The 15231-nt window shown below is 44.9% G+C and overlaps 1 protein-coding gene across 1 annotated transcript in view; it reads right to left on the bottom strand.

The window, feature by feature from the left end:
• slc38a3a (solute carrier family 38 member 3a) overlaps positions 1 to 15231 on the bottom strand; it is a 36984-nt gene that overhangs the window by 2161 nt on the left and 19592 nt on the right. The window contains exons 6-15 of the mRNA XM_064304944.1: positions 11306 to 11379; positions 10612 to 10704; positions 9605 to 9686; positions 6128 to 6210; positions 4874 to 4932; positions 3790 to 3939; positions 2614 to 2693; positions 2046 to 2146; positions 1061 to 1185; positions 682 to 826 (exon numbers count right to left, since the gene is read on the bottom strand). Of these exons, the coding sequence (XP_064161014.1) occupies positions 682 to 826; positions 1061 to 1185; positions 2046 to 2146; positions 2614 to 2693; positions 3790 to 3939; positions 4874 to 4932; positions 6128 to 6210; positions 9605 to 9686; positions 10612 to 10704; positions 11306 to 11379 (992 nt within the window). The remainder of the gene's footprint in view (positions 1 to 681; positions 827 to 1060; positions 1186 to 2045; positions 2147 to 2613; positions 2694 to 3789; positions 3940 to 4873; positions 4933 to 6127; positions 6211 to 9604; positions 9687 to 10611; positions 10705 to 11305; positions 11380 to 15231) is intronic.

Raw genomic sequence — 15231 nt, forward strand, 5'->3', positions numbered from 1 at the left:
CTTCATGACTTCACTAGGTCTCCCATCTCACAGTAAACAGGGTCTGAGGGGCTCATGCCTCCTCTGCCGTTCCATGACCCCGGTGAATCCCACAAGCACTGCACGTGGCGGCCGGAGTTTTTAAGGCCAGAAAAAATATTGACTCAGAGCGGCAGCTTTTATCTGTGTGCCAACAGCAGGTTGGTCACCCAAGACCCTGGAGCTGTTTACAGGCACGGCCTTGACGGTGCAGCACCACGGCAAGCATAGAGGCCCACTGTTCAGTAAGTACACTGCATGAAAGTGCATGAATACAGCATACCAGATTCAAAATGCGGGTAAATGTCTAATTAAATACCTCACAGAGACCCAGAAAGTTCTCCTGCATAAACCCAATAATCACAGGGCTTTCAAAAAGTACTTATTGCACACATTCCTGAAGAGATTGTACAGATATACCCCTCCAGGGGCAAAAAGTCTCCTTACTTTTCCCAATAATTACTTTTCCCAATAAGGAAGTTTGGGCTTTCATTTAAAAGCGGATCAAAGCTTGGTACAGGAAACCAGCTAAGCCTATCAGGCCGTGAGTGACCCTAGGTCGAGGTGAAAGATTGTCCCAAATGGGGTAAAACTGCCCCCGTGAGCAGTTATACTCCCTTAAATGAGACACGGGAACCCTGGCGTGCCTCGTGTGTGACCCACCTATGATCCCGAAGATGCCCAGGATGTTTGGGGCGAAGATGACCAGCAGGTTGATGAGGGTGATGAGGAACATGGCGATGATGACGTGACGCACCCAGTTGAAGGTCTTATTGGGAAAAAGCATCTGCTGGAGCGCTCGTCGCACCTGGGGGAGGGGGGTGAGTCAAGATAACCTTTACAATGCACATGAAAGCACATTTCTAGTGTCTGAGAAGACCGCAATTGCACAAAACATCACATCTTCATTAGAAAATGCATTGGAAACGTGCATTAGAGATCCCAATGAGTTTCGATGTCAATTTTCAGGACAGTGCAAAGAGAAAGGGATAGAAGGGTAGCAGGAGTCTGGTGAGGGGGTTCGAGGAAGCGGGGCGCTCACCGGGAAGAGGACGATGGGCACGGTAAGAGTGACAGCCGTGAGCACAGCCAGACGCACACACAGGATCAGCGTGTCGTACGGGTCAATCCGGCTGTAGGTGTGCAGCAGCTCTGCCTCCACCTTACCTGTGGAGGCGGAGACACAGGGAAGGACTCAAACAAAGACCACCTGGCAATTCTCTGCTCTTTCCATGGACACACTAATCAAACCCCCCCCCCATCCATCCGGGCTGTTGAGGCGCTTGGTTTAGTTACAGCATGATAGTGCCATTACTTAACAATTTGTTTTTGGATATGTAGGCACTGTTAATTTATAAATAGTGGTTTAGTTAATTTTGGTTATTGTAAAAACACAAAATATGAATCTATGATGATTTCTTTTCCAGGAAGCACCTATGATTAAGCTGCAACCCACACTGTACATCTGCATATTATAATTATCGAGGCTATGAATGTTACTTTGATGACACAGTACTACCAAATGACCATTAGGGGGAGCTGACAGCTAATTCTTCCTCCTCTCCTGAAAAATGCAAACAACCACTCCACTTCGTATTTCAAATATATTTCAGTAGTGCACTTCATGTGGATCCACTAGATGTGATCTGTCTGAGCAAGACATACTATTGAAACCTAGTGTTTTTAAAAAGGTTAGCGCTCTCCAACATATACAATGAGGTGTGGCCCTGTTCGGTTACGAAATTACAATGGAATTTATAACAATAGCAAATTCATGGCAGGGCTTTATTACCAAACCTAGTGGGACTAGAGAACTTTAGTCCCCATGGACTAAAGCTACGGAACATTTACCTGCAAAAGCTTATCACGATGCTGTTGGGGTTTTTGGAGAGTTGTGGGAGAGAGGTTTTATACCAGTGCATGAGCAGCAAATGAATTAGCCTGTAGCTTAAGCAGCATGGGTCAGCACAGCAGAGAGACGCAGACAGAGAGAGGTGAAAGGTGACTATGGGCCGACCCTGCCTCACCATAGAACGTCAGGTATCCAAACAGAGCGGCCAGGAAGTACATAGTGTACATGACTGCGATGGAGATGTTGGCGACATGCTGCATCCTCCTCTTGGTGGGGCTGAAATCAGAGAAGACTGCGCTGGGAAATGTGCTCACACACATGCACATGCGCAAACACACGTTTTCACAAACGCATACATGCACGTACACACATACACACACGTAAGTACATGCATGCATGTAGTTTTCTTTTCACTATGAAATTGCCGCAGGGTTTACACAAGATTATTCTTCTTTTAAATATCCTTTGTGCCTGACAGTGTTTCATCTTGATCATGGCCAGAGGAGCACTGAAGTTAATTAGGAAACATGCAACCAGTCTCAACAAAAATGTATAAATAAATCCCCAAACCGTCTTTCCAGATTTGGAGGCAGAGATGAGAACACTGAGAACAGCAGCGATCATGAGGTAAATGAGCAGTGGAACAGAGCTGACGAAACAGCCTTTGCTTTTCACAGGAAGGGTGACAATGTGCCTGCAGGACCGCAGCAGAGCATGCTGGGAGGAGAAATGGAGGCACTTACTTTCGCAATTCAGTGTAGATAGGCAGGACTTCAGGGTGGCACACGAAGGCAAAAGCCAAGATGGGGATAGTGTACGCTGTCTGAAATGGAGAACAACACCGGGGTCACCATGGATACAGTACCACCAGTCCTAGACGCTTTACCACCAGCACACTGTTTTATAGCCTATTAAGACTCCAAACACATCACAGAGAACGAATTGTTCCCTGTAATTAACTTGGATTGGCCAGCAACCAGTTTTACAAAAAAGAGAAAGAATGCATCATCTGCACACATATCCATGGTGGAGGGCATTTCACTCTAACTAGGAATGAAATAAAATACAGTATTCTTGTGAAACCATATGACTGCTGCTTTATATCTTTTCATCACCCTATACATTCAGCACCAATACACATTTTGCTCTTTTTAGGTTTGTACAATTTAGTATGTCAAACCAACCAAAAAATATCCTTGTGCCACTAGTGCTGAAGCTTCCGCCACCGGTGGTTCAGTTGGCCTATATCAGGGTTGCCCAACCCTGTTCCTGGAGATCTAGCATTCTGTAGGTTTTCATTTCAACGGTAATTTGGCACACCTACTTGTACGAATTAGCTGCTCAATGAGATCACCAGTGGTTGAATGAGGTGCACTTTGTTTGGTCTGGAGTGAAAACATACAGGACAGTATATCTGCAGAAACAGGGCTGGCCTATGTGACACCCACTTTTTTCAGATCTAGGCACATTTTTATAAACCTCTCAACAATGGAGCTCAATCAAAACCCTGAACAGACCAAATCTTTTAAATTAACACATTTAAAAATGTTCAAATACCCATTACTGGCCTTTCCCTAGTGTTCACAAACAGAGTGAGAATGAGCTGTATACTCAGTGGAAATGATGCCAAATCATGAACTCTGGACACATGAGTACATCACTGTGCAGCTAGGCTGCTAAGTAAGAATGGAATCTGGCCTTCTTACTTTGAAGTTTTTGCCTCAACTCCGAATAACACATTCATGGAACCGGTACCTTTTTATTGTTACCATTTCAGTACTTGCCTTTGACTTCAAGGCAACACCAACATAATATACAATGTTAAGGTCATAAAGGGAGGGATGGAGTAACCTGAACACAGCATCAGTGAGAGTGTTGGGGCACATGCGGAGCTACCCTGTGGTGGTCCAGTACCTTACCTGTGAGTTCATGGTGAACATTTTCGGGGCGCAGTCTGAGTTGTCCGCATCCTGGGAGGGGTGAGTTGCTAGGCTGGCGTTCAGACCCATCGTGGCATTGAAGGAGAAGTCTTGGAAAGGGCAGGGGACATGGAACTTCTTGTAGATCACCTGCAGCGAGGGTACAGCAGCTTCCAGCTTGAAAACAGCCAGCCGAGCTCCCTTACATAAGGGCAGCGAACACAAGGCCGCTCGTGGGCTCAGAGGGAGCAGTGCACGCAGATTATCTAGCGCAGGGGAAAGTAGGTCACAGAGGTAGGCTGACATGGATAAACACAAACAAAATAATTGCCCAGGGGGAAAGAAAAATGTCCCTTGAAAAACGGTCTAGAGAGGAGGGAAACGGTAACGTCTTCTGAAAAAGGTTCCTCCTTTTGTTTTTTTTTCTAATGGCACCTTCAGTGCTATTTTTTATGAATTACTTAAGAATGAAGAGGAATTTCACCTCTACTTCCCTTGATTGCATTGCAGAAATGTTTAATGTAGAGGCACAATAGAATTTATTCTTCTTTCTTCTAGAGCACCTTGGGGGGCTTTTGGAGTGGGAGGGAGGGGTTGACCCATCCAGCTATAAACACATTCTTTTTGCAGCAGCGTGTCCCATGGTCTGGAGTTTCTGACTGGGTTACCCAGGGAGGAAGGGTTTGAGTCAGCAGAACTCTTCCCACCCCCTCAGCAGGTAATCTCCTAGTACAGTGGCTGTGCTGCTCAGCTGGTGGACTGCAGAGTGGAAATAAGTAGCAGCATGCTAGGCTACATGCTTCTGAACTGAGAGAGGATGGAGGATGTTTCAGCAAAGGCACTGGCCTGGAAAAATGATTGAGCATTCCCAAAAAAAAAAAAAAAATATATATATATATATATATATAAAAAATAGCTGGGAGAACTGGGAATGTATTTGAAAGGTAACACGTGAAACGATTAAGCATCAGTGATTTTCACATTTGAACAACTGTACCCTGGTGCAGCTGCACGGTCATTTGCATCAGCTCTCCCTCGACATTTAGTAACAAATAAGGCCCATGAACAAAGGTGTTTAACGTACCGCAATGAGGAAGAAGACCATGCAGCTGAGGGAGAAGCCACTAGTGTAGCCCAGGTAACCTGAGATAGAAAAAACAAATCAATCACTTTTGATAGCTCTCTCTCTCTCTTTCTCTCTCCCTCTCTCTCTCTCTTTCTCTATTCACTGTACCAGAACACAATGGCTGACATGAATGTGTTCAAAATTCCACCTGTGCTGATCCACCTCAATAAATCAACAACCAGAAAAGGATTTATGTACAAAAGAAGCTCCTGAAAGACAGTTGGGGCTTTGCTGTGAGAAAATGGCACCCTGGGAAAGTGTCCATTACAAGAAAACACTGTGTCCAAAGTTGTCACAGCAAGCCGAGTAACCACACTGAGAGCCAGAAAAAGCCATTTTGTAAATTGAAATATTCAGTGTAGATCTGTATTCCAGGATTCATATTGAGTGGAGGCAGTGCAGCCCTAGCCTAGAAGTGACTGATTAAAATGTTAATCCAAGGCTATCCACCTGTGTAAAGATAATTGGAAAGCTTGGGATGTAACAGCAGCACAATGATGATATGCACGCTCACCATAGAAAAGGAATGTCATCACGCCAGTGCGTACAGAACTGACACTGCATGTGCCATTACAATAAATGCATAAACCACACCGGGATTCTTGGTCGGATAGAGAATGAGAGGCAGGTCAGATGTCTGTGTTCAGTGTCTTAGACTCCTAATAGATGGAAGAAAGGGGGAGGGCAGGTGCAGTGCAGTCAAGGCGGAGATCGGCCAGTGTCTGTATTGAACTTCCAGTGATCACCGAGCAGGAGCCTGTGCAATCACATGATCAGAGTATCATCGCTCCCAAGGAAACCGCATGAACTCCTGTCAGCTCTTAATCACTTCTGCAGGGTCCCTGCCAGAGCTTCCTACAGAGAGCAGCCGACCTTCCACCACCCCCCAGCCCCGACCAGCTCCTTCCATTTACCCAACCCCATGGCAGATACACACAAAGTGCATTAGTGAGCCTTTAAGCAGCCCATCAGTCTGGGTTGTTTATGATGGGTGCACTGTTGCTGTGCTGACCCCTTTGAAAACACAACAGTTGAGGTGGACTTCAATATTCTTGCCCTGGTCACATATTGTATCTCAAAAAAACACATTAGAACCAGGGTTCTCTGACAGTTCAATCCAAACCATCACACAGCTGATACCAGCAGCTAAAGAAAGACTGAACCAGACAATAGGGTAACAGTAAGATGCAATACAAAGACTGACAGACTCACCCAGCTGCTTCATAAAGGCCAGGGGCAGGATGATGCAGACGGACACTATGACGACCAGGTAATTACCATTCAAGTACCAGTCACTGGGGGGGGGGAGAGAGAGAGAGAGAGAGAGATGTTTATCTACACTGTCAGTTGATGACATCACATAAAGGTGACTGGCTGACTCATTTTGCAGAGGGGTGACTTGTCTGAGAGAATCAGGACATAGGACAGTGCTTCATGTTGCCAAACAGCCCCCAATATTTAGGAGCCCCTGATCACGGGGGGGCTGTGAAGATTTGTCCAGGCTGGCGAGCAGTTCTTTGACCTGTTCCCACAGGGCCGAGCTAGAGCTTGGGCAAGGGCTCTCCCCTTCCTGGCAAGCAGCTCCCACTGTCTGTGGATGGGGTGGGGACGGCACTGAGCTGTGCACATTTGGTGCTATTCTTAGCCCTGCTCCTCCCTTAGCCAGCAGCAGCCTCAGCACCAGTGCCAGGCACTGCACCGCCTTCCCCCCTGAATCTGCAAGGACTTGACACCTATGACTCATTTCCATCACACCACTTGTATATCTGTGCATGTGTGCATGTTTGTGTGCGCGTATGAGTGTGAATGTGTGTGTGTGTGTGTGTGTGTGTGTGTGTGCGTGCGAGCGTGTTTGTGTGTGTGTGTGTGCCTAAGTGTGCGGGTGTACAGCCGTGCATGCACGTGTCTCATTATGTGTATGTTTGAGTCATGCTGAGAAGCTCTAATGCTTTATAAAGGCAGATTGCCTTAGCGTGCGTTGCATGTTTGATTCATAAGCTATAATCCAGACAGCTCAGAATGCCCTTGACCTTCAAGGCAGTTCTAATGAATCTAATTTGAGAATTATTTCTGTTCCTATGAACAGCTGGATCCATCTGGTATGCAATGGGATCTTTGCAGGATGGTAGACAAATCAAACAGGCTCATGGTTTGGGAGATGAGCCTTGTGATTTGTGACAGGAATTTTTCAATGTCCTGGTCTGGCCTAGATGAGCAATAGGGATGATCTATGCTTTGGTAATTAAGGTTTTTTTAAAAAATGTTTTTTATTCTTAGAGGAGACAGCAGGAGACATTTGAAAAATAGCCACCATCTGGAGCTAAGTCACGTAATATAGAAAGGAAGAGAACTTGACCCTGGTCTGGATCAAGTTCTCTTCCTTCCTGCAGTCCTTTCTACCGGTGGCGGTCCCTCGTTCCCTTGCCCAGGGAGAGCAGCCCTGAACCAGCAGAGGGATCCAGTATGCTGGCACCTGTGAAAAAAGGCTGAACCATGCCAATCAGAGGAGGGCTCATCCATACCCAATCTTTCACAAATGTGACCAACCAACAAAGAGGGGACTCTAATGCCATCACTTTCCGAAAGCTTCTGCATCACAACGCCATTGAGAGTGACTGGTTAAGCTTCTGAGCCTGTAATTCTGTACCCTATTTAAGACAGGGCAAACTAAAGCGCTTCCGGAACTACTTCAGAGCAGAAAGAGGGCAGTCACCAAAGCCTTCCGCTTTAAAAAAAAAAAAAAAAAAAACACCCCAGCAAGCTTTTCTCTGAGGAGCAATTGTTAAGGTTTTGAAATGTAGGTAGTGCAATTGCCATTCACAGCATTTTAAGACAGAAGACTTTGTGATGCAATAAGCATTCAGTCACGACATAGCCAATCACACGTCACAGTACAGACAGAGAAGGCAAACACTGTAAATAACAGCTCAGTAATAAGTCCTGACATAGCCAATCACATGCCCCAAATCTGCGTTATGGCCAGTCACGCAAGGTACAGCTAATAGGTCCTGGTCTTCGTTCTTGTAGCAAACCCATGTCTCCAAGCTTGTGTTGTTTGTGGAGGTGGTTTTGAGAGACAGAGAGGGTCAATGCCATTTTCTGGGCTCTTCACCCAACCTTCCTGTAAGGTCCTATAGCCCTCCCTCTCCCTCAATATCTTCCTCCCTCACTGCACTTCCTTTATCATCTCCATCACCATGTGTCCAGTACCTTCCCCCCATCACCTTTCCAGTATCCTCTAACTCCCTGTATTTTCTGTATCTCCTCTGGCTCCTCTGTTTTCATGTTCTCCTCCTGGCTCTTTTGTTATCCCTCGTTCTCATTCCACTCACCTTTGTCTTCCCATTGCTCTCTCCCCCTCCGCCTCTCCGCTGAGGTAGAGAAAACCAGAAAGAGCCAGATTTCTCAGCTCATTCAAAAAGCTTCTCCCAACTGTGCGCCTTTAAAGCAGAATCCTTAATCCCTGCAGAAAACCTTTGATTCTGAAAGCAAGTTTCATCGATTGAAAGGAATTCAATTCAGTCCCTGCATCCCTGGGGATGACGCAGAGAAGTGTCAGGGTTTTAAAAGGCTTCAGGGAGGAGTGCAAAGGATGGAGCTCAGAATAAATGGCAGAAACAGAAGTGAGGACTACATTCCCCATGGAGCCCTGGCAGGGTCTGGCAGGAGGTCACTGTGCCCTTGGAACCTTGTGCCAGCCAGCTGGCCCAGCCCTGCTCCATGACTCCACACATCTGCCAAAGTACCCAATGGCAGAGGTCCCTGAATTTGCCCTGGACGGAATCATCCAATCACCTGTGCCCTCCACGACCAAAAACACAGGTGGCTTTTAGCAGACCCACATCACATGGGGACGTTCGTTTGCACATGCACACAAAAAAAACCTGCACTCAAACATGCACATAAACACACATAAACACAGCACACACACCAACTCACACAGAGAGAAAGCACAAACACACACATATTGATGTTCACAGTGATCCTGACTGCTCAGGCATGCAAAGCCCACTGTGTATCGTAGCCTCACTAATGAAAGGGTCAAGTGCACAGAGTACAGCTGGGATCCTGTTTTCAGCATTCCCTTTCACCCGTCACTAAAGTGTGGGGCACAACAAGAGGACGGAGCGCAGCCCACACCAGGGTCTGACACAAAACAAAAGAAAACTCTTAGACAGGCTTAAAGGAAAAGAAAGAAAAAATTATAAGAGGGGGAGGCAATAACACTCCATCAGAGCATTAACCAGACATTGGTGTGATTTCCTGAAAGAGAAGGATGCTAATAATACTAATACTAATTACTACTACTAATAATAATAATAATAATAATAATAATCATAATTGTATTTTCATTGTGTAATTTTTTAGTCTCAATGCACTTTATGGTGAAAGGTAAAGCTCACCATAACCACCATTAGCAATGTGTAGCATCCAACTAGGTGATGCACAGAATCCAATTTACTCACTACTACTCCCTAATCCTTACACCACACCACACATCAGCTGAAGTTCAAAAGGAGTGAATACAGTGCTAGTCTGTAGTCCTAAAACCCAAAAGTGAGTCAGCATTTTTGAGCCATGGGTTCCCTCAGCAGATTTCCCATGCCTTTATCTCATAGGGATTTCCATTTCTGGAAAATCCCTATGACCTTATTTTCAAAGTGCAAAGTGGAAAGAGGAAATGCTCACCTGGATGAGGTGTTAACCCCCAGAAAGGCCTGGATGACCAAGGGAAACTCATACTTCACAATGTACAGGTAGCTGGACATGGCTGTTGGGACAGATAACATAGTGGAACAATTACCAGCATATGCCGTAAACCTACAGTGATGTGTAGACAGTCAGAGTTGTCCTTTGGAAAAAAAAAAAAGAAATGTCATTTAATATGAGAAAGTAATTATCCAACAAACTTGGTCACAAAAGACATTCTAGCTGAATTTGTCAAAGAGATTTAATGGCAGTAACAGAATTTTGTTTTAAAAGGCAATGACATTGCAAGACTAAATTCAGTAAAAAAAAAGATTGAATGTTAAATATAATGTTTTGTTGTTGTTGTTGTCTGTTAATTAGAATGTCCTATTGTTGCCTCTCACTGAGGTCAGTGAAGCGGTCTGGATTGAGCCTGCGTCTTTAAGATGCCCACAGCCTAATCTCTGAGCAGTGGCAGGAGAGAGCGTGTGATGCTGTCTGCTGCCAACACCACCTGCTCATTGAAACACAACAGCACCAACTGCCTGCCAAATGTGCTGCTGGTCTTCACCTTCATATCACACATAATGCTTTGCTCTCCCAGAAAAACAGTGAGAAAGAGAGAGGGGGGGAGACAATGGACCGCATAGAGAAAGTAGATAGGGGGTTACAGAGGATGAGAGAGAGACAGAGAAGGGGGGAGGGGACAAAAGGGAGGAAGAGCAAGAGATTTATATACACACATAATAAATAATAAATTGCATTCTTCCCTGACCTTTGTCCCACTGCTCCAAGCCATTACATTAAACCAATTTATCTACCAAAAATACAGGAAAAATGTTTCACATTTCAAAACCAAATGTAGATATAGAGGGTGAAAACTACTCAAGAGGGAAGTGTAAATGTCTGTTTGGTGGACCTATCTTTCACCTTTAGAGGCATGAGTGGTTGATGGATGCTTGGTGCCATATACATGTTGGATTTTTGGCCTAGCAAAGCTTCCTCACCTCCAATGTTTTGCAGGGTGATGGCAATCCCAGCAGCCATCTTGCCTGGCACACCAAAGGCCCTGTAACCCAACTGCTCATACGCCCGAATACCTGGAACGCAAATTCCAAGATGTACTTGGTATAAATCTCCACAACACATTCAGACCTTGTAAATATATAATTCTAGAAAAGACAAATTTCTCCTCAAATAAGAAATTTGTGGAGAAAGTAGAACAGTGTGGGTGTTCTCCATAAGAAACTGCATTTTGAGATGGAATCCCAAATAAAAACACACTACAGTTGATGAAGAGTGTGGACAATAAGGCATCTTGTCCTTATTGCTTTCTCTATTGAACTACCTATACCTAACAAATCCCCCTGGAATTCAAAAGCCACTGATTTTGCGTGGACTTCAATTCAATCCCAGTGTCCGACTTAGAAGCAAAAAGAAAAACTTAGCACAGGCATGCATTATGTTCAAGTGCACGAAAACACAGAGCTTCTAATAACAACCAGGCAGACAACTATAGCTTCTGACAAAAGGGAAGACCATAGCTGTTCATCTGATTTTGCAGTATTAAATGTGAGAGTGAGGCTTCATGTGCTGTCAATGTACCAATCAGCTTTTCTAGTGGCCACAGCACACTGAGTGCTTCTTCAGACACCAGAGGGATGGTTTGGTGGCCATGTTTTCCCACCCAAGCAGCCTTACCCACAATTCCTGAGGACTTGAGCAGCAGATGAATAGAGTAGGATGAGAGGCCAGCCACCACAGTGAGGAGGAACCTAACGCAGAGAAGAAACAGTTATTGTGTAAATGCTTATGAAAGCTTCTACATCACCCTTATCTCACCCTCACCTCATCATCAAAACTATAGCAGCAAAATTACCGTCATCACAGTTGTCATCACCAACATCTCTGACATCATCACTACCACCACAATCATCGTCATCATTATCTTTATCATCATTATCATCACAATCTTATTGCACAACTTGCAAGCAATGTCTCCTGAAACAACTATTCACTCCCTTTGCCATGACAGTATTTGATGTAGGGGTGCTCTTTAACCACCATCAAAAATAAACTAGCCCCTGTGGTGGGAAACAGTTTATTATAGGTTGTATTTAACTGAGAAAAAAATAAGTAGCCTACTACCCACAGAACGGAATTAATCCATCTGAATAAAGCACTATTAAAAGGAAAATATTTACTGCCCAAATTAAGCTTCTGAAAGGACCTGGGCAATCGCAAGGTTGCATTCAAGGCAGAACAAACAGAACGAGAGAGGGAAAATACAAGACTTCCCAATCAGAAGGACAGGGACACGCCACAGAAATCCCAAAATACTCCCCCAACCTCCAGCTCACAACATCTGTACAAACACCAAATTCTGGAGGCCAAGGGAAAGCAGGTCTGCTGGCTTTCCCCAAGCAAGGCCTCGCTCATTCAGATTATTTTTGTTTCGTTACTCCCAGCAACAGACACCGCACTTCTGGCGCCGGCCAAGCCGGCGTTCACCTCAGCTTCAACTCTGCCTGCTTCCACGTCCCGAGTTCAGCGAGGACGGATACTGCCACGCGACATTCCGCAACGTCGCTTAATGCTACAGCAGGGAAGGAGGGGACGGAAGGACTCTTAACACTGGTAACATCGGCCCAGTATCCCACCCCAAACCACACCCCAGGGGGCGATGCCTTAGATTCCTTACATCTGATCCTCAGCAGAGCCTTGACCTGCTGTGTAGCCATTTTCATGGCAAGGGGTCTGAATCACCCATGGTGGGGGGTGAAGGGTGTGGGGGTGGGGGTGGTTGTGGGGGGGGGGGGGGGTTTGTTGTGCTATGTTTGTGTTTGCTTCTCCAATTGGCTGGCTTCCTCTTGCGTGCTTGTGTGTGTGTGTGTGCGGTGCAAGTGTGTGTGTGTGCGTGTACGTGTGTGTGTGCGCTGTGTGTGTGTGTGTGTGTGGGTGTGCGTGCGTGCGTGCTTTTTAATGGCAGTCTGAAAATGTGCGGTGTTCAAATATAGGTCTGCTGTCCCCCTAGGGAAGCCATTGCAAAGATTTGGAATGACACGTTGAGCTTGGGGAAAACAAAGACAGAAAAAAATGGAAGTGCTGGGCTGTTAATACCCCACAGCACTGCCTGACTGCCCCTGACTGCCCCTCTCTCCGTTATATGTCTGTATTACCCCCTCCCACATCTCCATCCCTCTTTCTCTGGCTGTTAATTCCTCTGTCTTCCATCTCTATCTTTTTCTTTCCCTATCCCTCATTTCACGTAACCTTTTCTTTTTTTCTATGCCTCCATTTCTCTCATTTACAGCCATCTCTTTCTCTCTCTCCTTCCTCTTTCCCTCACTCTGTCAGCTTTCCCTCCTTGGATCGTGGTCACACTGGATCAGACAGCAAACTTGTAAAAACTATCATTCAAAGTTCAATGTATCAGCTGCCCACCTTCACAGAAGGCTGAACACCAGCACACTGTCCCCTGGGTGACTGAGCTATATGTTGCATATGCAGTGTGGCACAGTGATATTAGAGAGCTGGTTTAGTGACCAGAAGGTTGCAGGCTCCATTCCCTTGAGGGGCATACCTGCATAACAGGAACGGCAACAGCCGTTGTGCGGCCATATCTAATGCATGGTTCACTGGTCAGCGAGGTAAATGTGTGCAGAGCAGTTAGCCACGGAAAGTCAGCTGTTTCACACAGCCTGAGAAACCACAGATGTCACCATGCTCAAAATAAAGACTCATTTTCCCTCTGGATAAACCGTGATGAAATTATTCCAGGCACAGGGTTTGGACGTGAATGCGCACTCAGGGTGATCTAATTTTAGTTATGACAGACAAGAACAAATATTGAGTTTTAGCACTAAAGGTGCAATTCAACAAGGCTATAATTCGATACCTTTGGAGGCAAGTGCAATATATTTCTGCATTACACAATCTTTCATTAAATCTGGTTCAACACTGTGAGTACAGGACTTTGAAACCATAAGATTGCCAATTCAATACTGCTGCTGTACAATTGAACATGGTACCTAACCCGAACAGCATCAATAAAATATCAAGCTGCACAAATGGCCAATATGTAAAATATGAGCTGTGGAAATTAACCTGCAAGATATCTACCATGAAATAACAAATGAATCCAATTCTAATACCTTCTGCTTTGAAAGCAGCAGGATCAAACTGCCACTACAAATTCTGGCCCAGAAAAAGCTACTGAAGTATTATTCAGGGTAATTTCTTACACAAATGTCTTCTGATTGCCTTTCCTCTATGAGTTTTTCTGGCAGAAATGTGAAAGGCAGTATTATTGTCTCTCACAGAAAACAGCGAGCTTTCCATCTGACTGGATTGCATGATTAAATCCTGCTTTTAATTAGTACTCATTTTCAGGACCAGAATCTAGGCCAACAATCCAAAGCAAGTAAGTTGTTTTTTTTTGTTTGTTTCTCAATAAATGAACAGAAAGTTTCAAAGAGAACTGCAGAAGCAATGACACTGGCCTGGGCTGGTATGTAGGGGGTTCTTAAATTTGTTAGGTTGGTCTTTAGCTTTGGAGGTGACATGCAACAAAGACAGCATGTAAAAAGTAGTAGGGTGACAAGATGTGCAATTCTCCCTGGGGTTTATGCTGGCACTATACTACATGGGACCCTCCCAATCGCCTGAACACTGCAGTGCTATATCCTCGGGGCTTTTCTAGGGTGGGTTGTGGCAGAGATTAGCGTCTACTGTTACTGCAGGTGGTTAAGAGTCTTTCCCATCAGTCACCAGACAAAACTCCACCCCCTCACTAATGACACACCCAGCATCCACCTTCAGAGCCCTGCCAAAGCTCCTCCCCCTCATTGATGGCACATCCACCCTCAGGGCTCATTCCAGTGGCTTATTTTATCCATCCTTGCTTCCTCTCCTTACATCCTTTCCTAGTATGGAAAGCCAAATGGGTCAAAAATATATGACAATGATGCCTGGAATCATGGGTAGTCAATGTGTTGTCAACATGTCGTTTGCGCGTTCTAAAAGCATTGACAACGCATAATTCCACGCTTAAATAATCTTGCTCACAAAATGAGGACAGAGAAAAAAATGTCTGGGATTGAGACATACATCCAGCTGTTGCTTACAGGGAATAAAGTCACAGCTAAAGGAGAGAGCTCCAGATCTTCAGAGACAGAAATTCAATCGAGGGAACCGTTATGTAATAGAATTATTTGACTAATCTGACATACTAAAAAAAGCTGCAATTCCTTTAAGTGTAAAGCAAACATAGCAGCAAAGATGATTTACCCTTTCTGCGCCTGTGAGCAAACCACAATACTACTTCTGGGCATTTTGTACACAATAATCAATGACTTCACAATGTGCTAGTACAATAATACAGTTGTCTCAATGAGGAGATAACTTCACCACAGACTCAATCTGCATCATATTTCCTAGGGCTAAACTTTAATCTTAAATTACATCTACAATTCTTACAGTATTCTACAAGGACTGTTCCACGGTATCATTGCTCGTAATCACTGCTTTTAAACTAATTTGCATATCAACTCATAACAATGAGCTCAACCTGCCCTAAAATCAAGTATATTTCTTCATGAAATATGAAATAGCATAATGTGGCTCAC

The sequence above is a fragment of the Anguilla rostrata genome, chromosome 13 (assembly GCF_018555375.3).
Source record: "Anguilla rostrata isolate EN2019 chromosome 13, ASM1855537v3, whole genome shotgun sequence".
Classification (NCBI taxonomy): domain Eukaryota; kingdom Metazoa; phylum Chordata; class Actinopteri; order Anguilliformes; family Anguillidae; genus Anguilla; species Anguilla rostrata.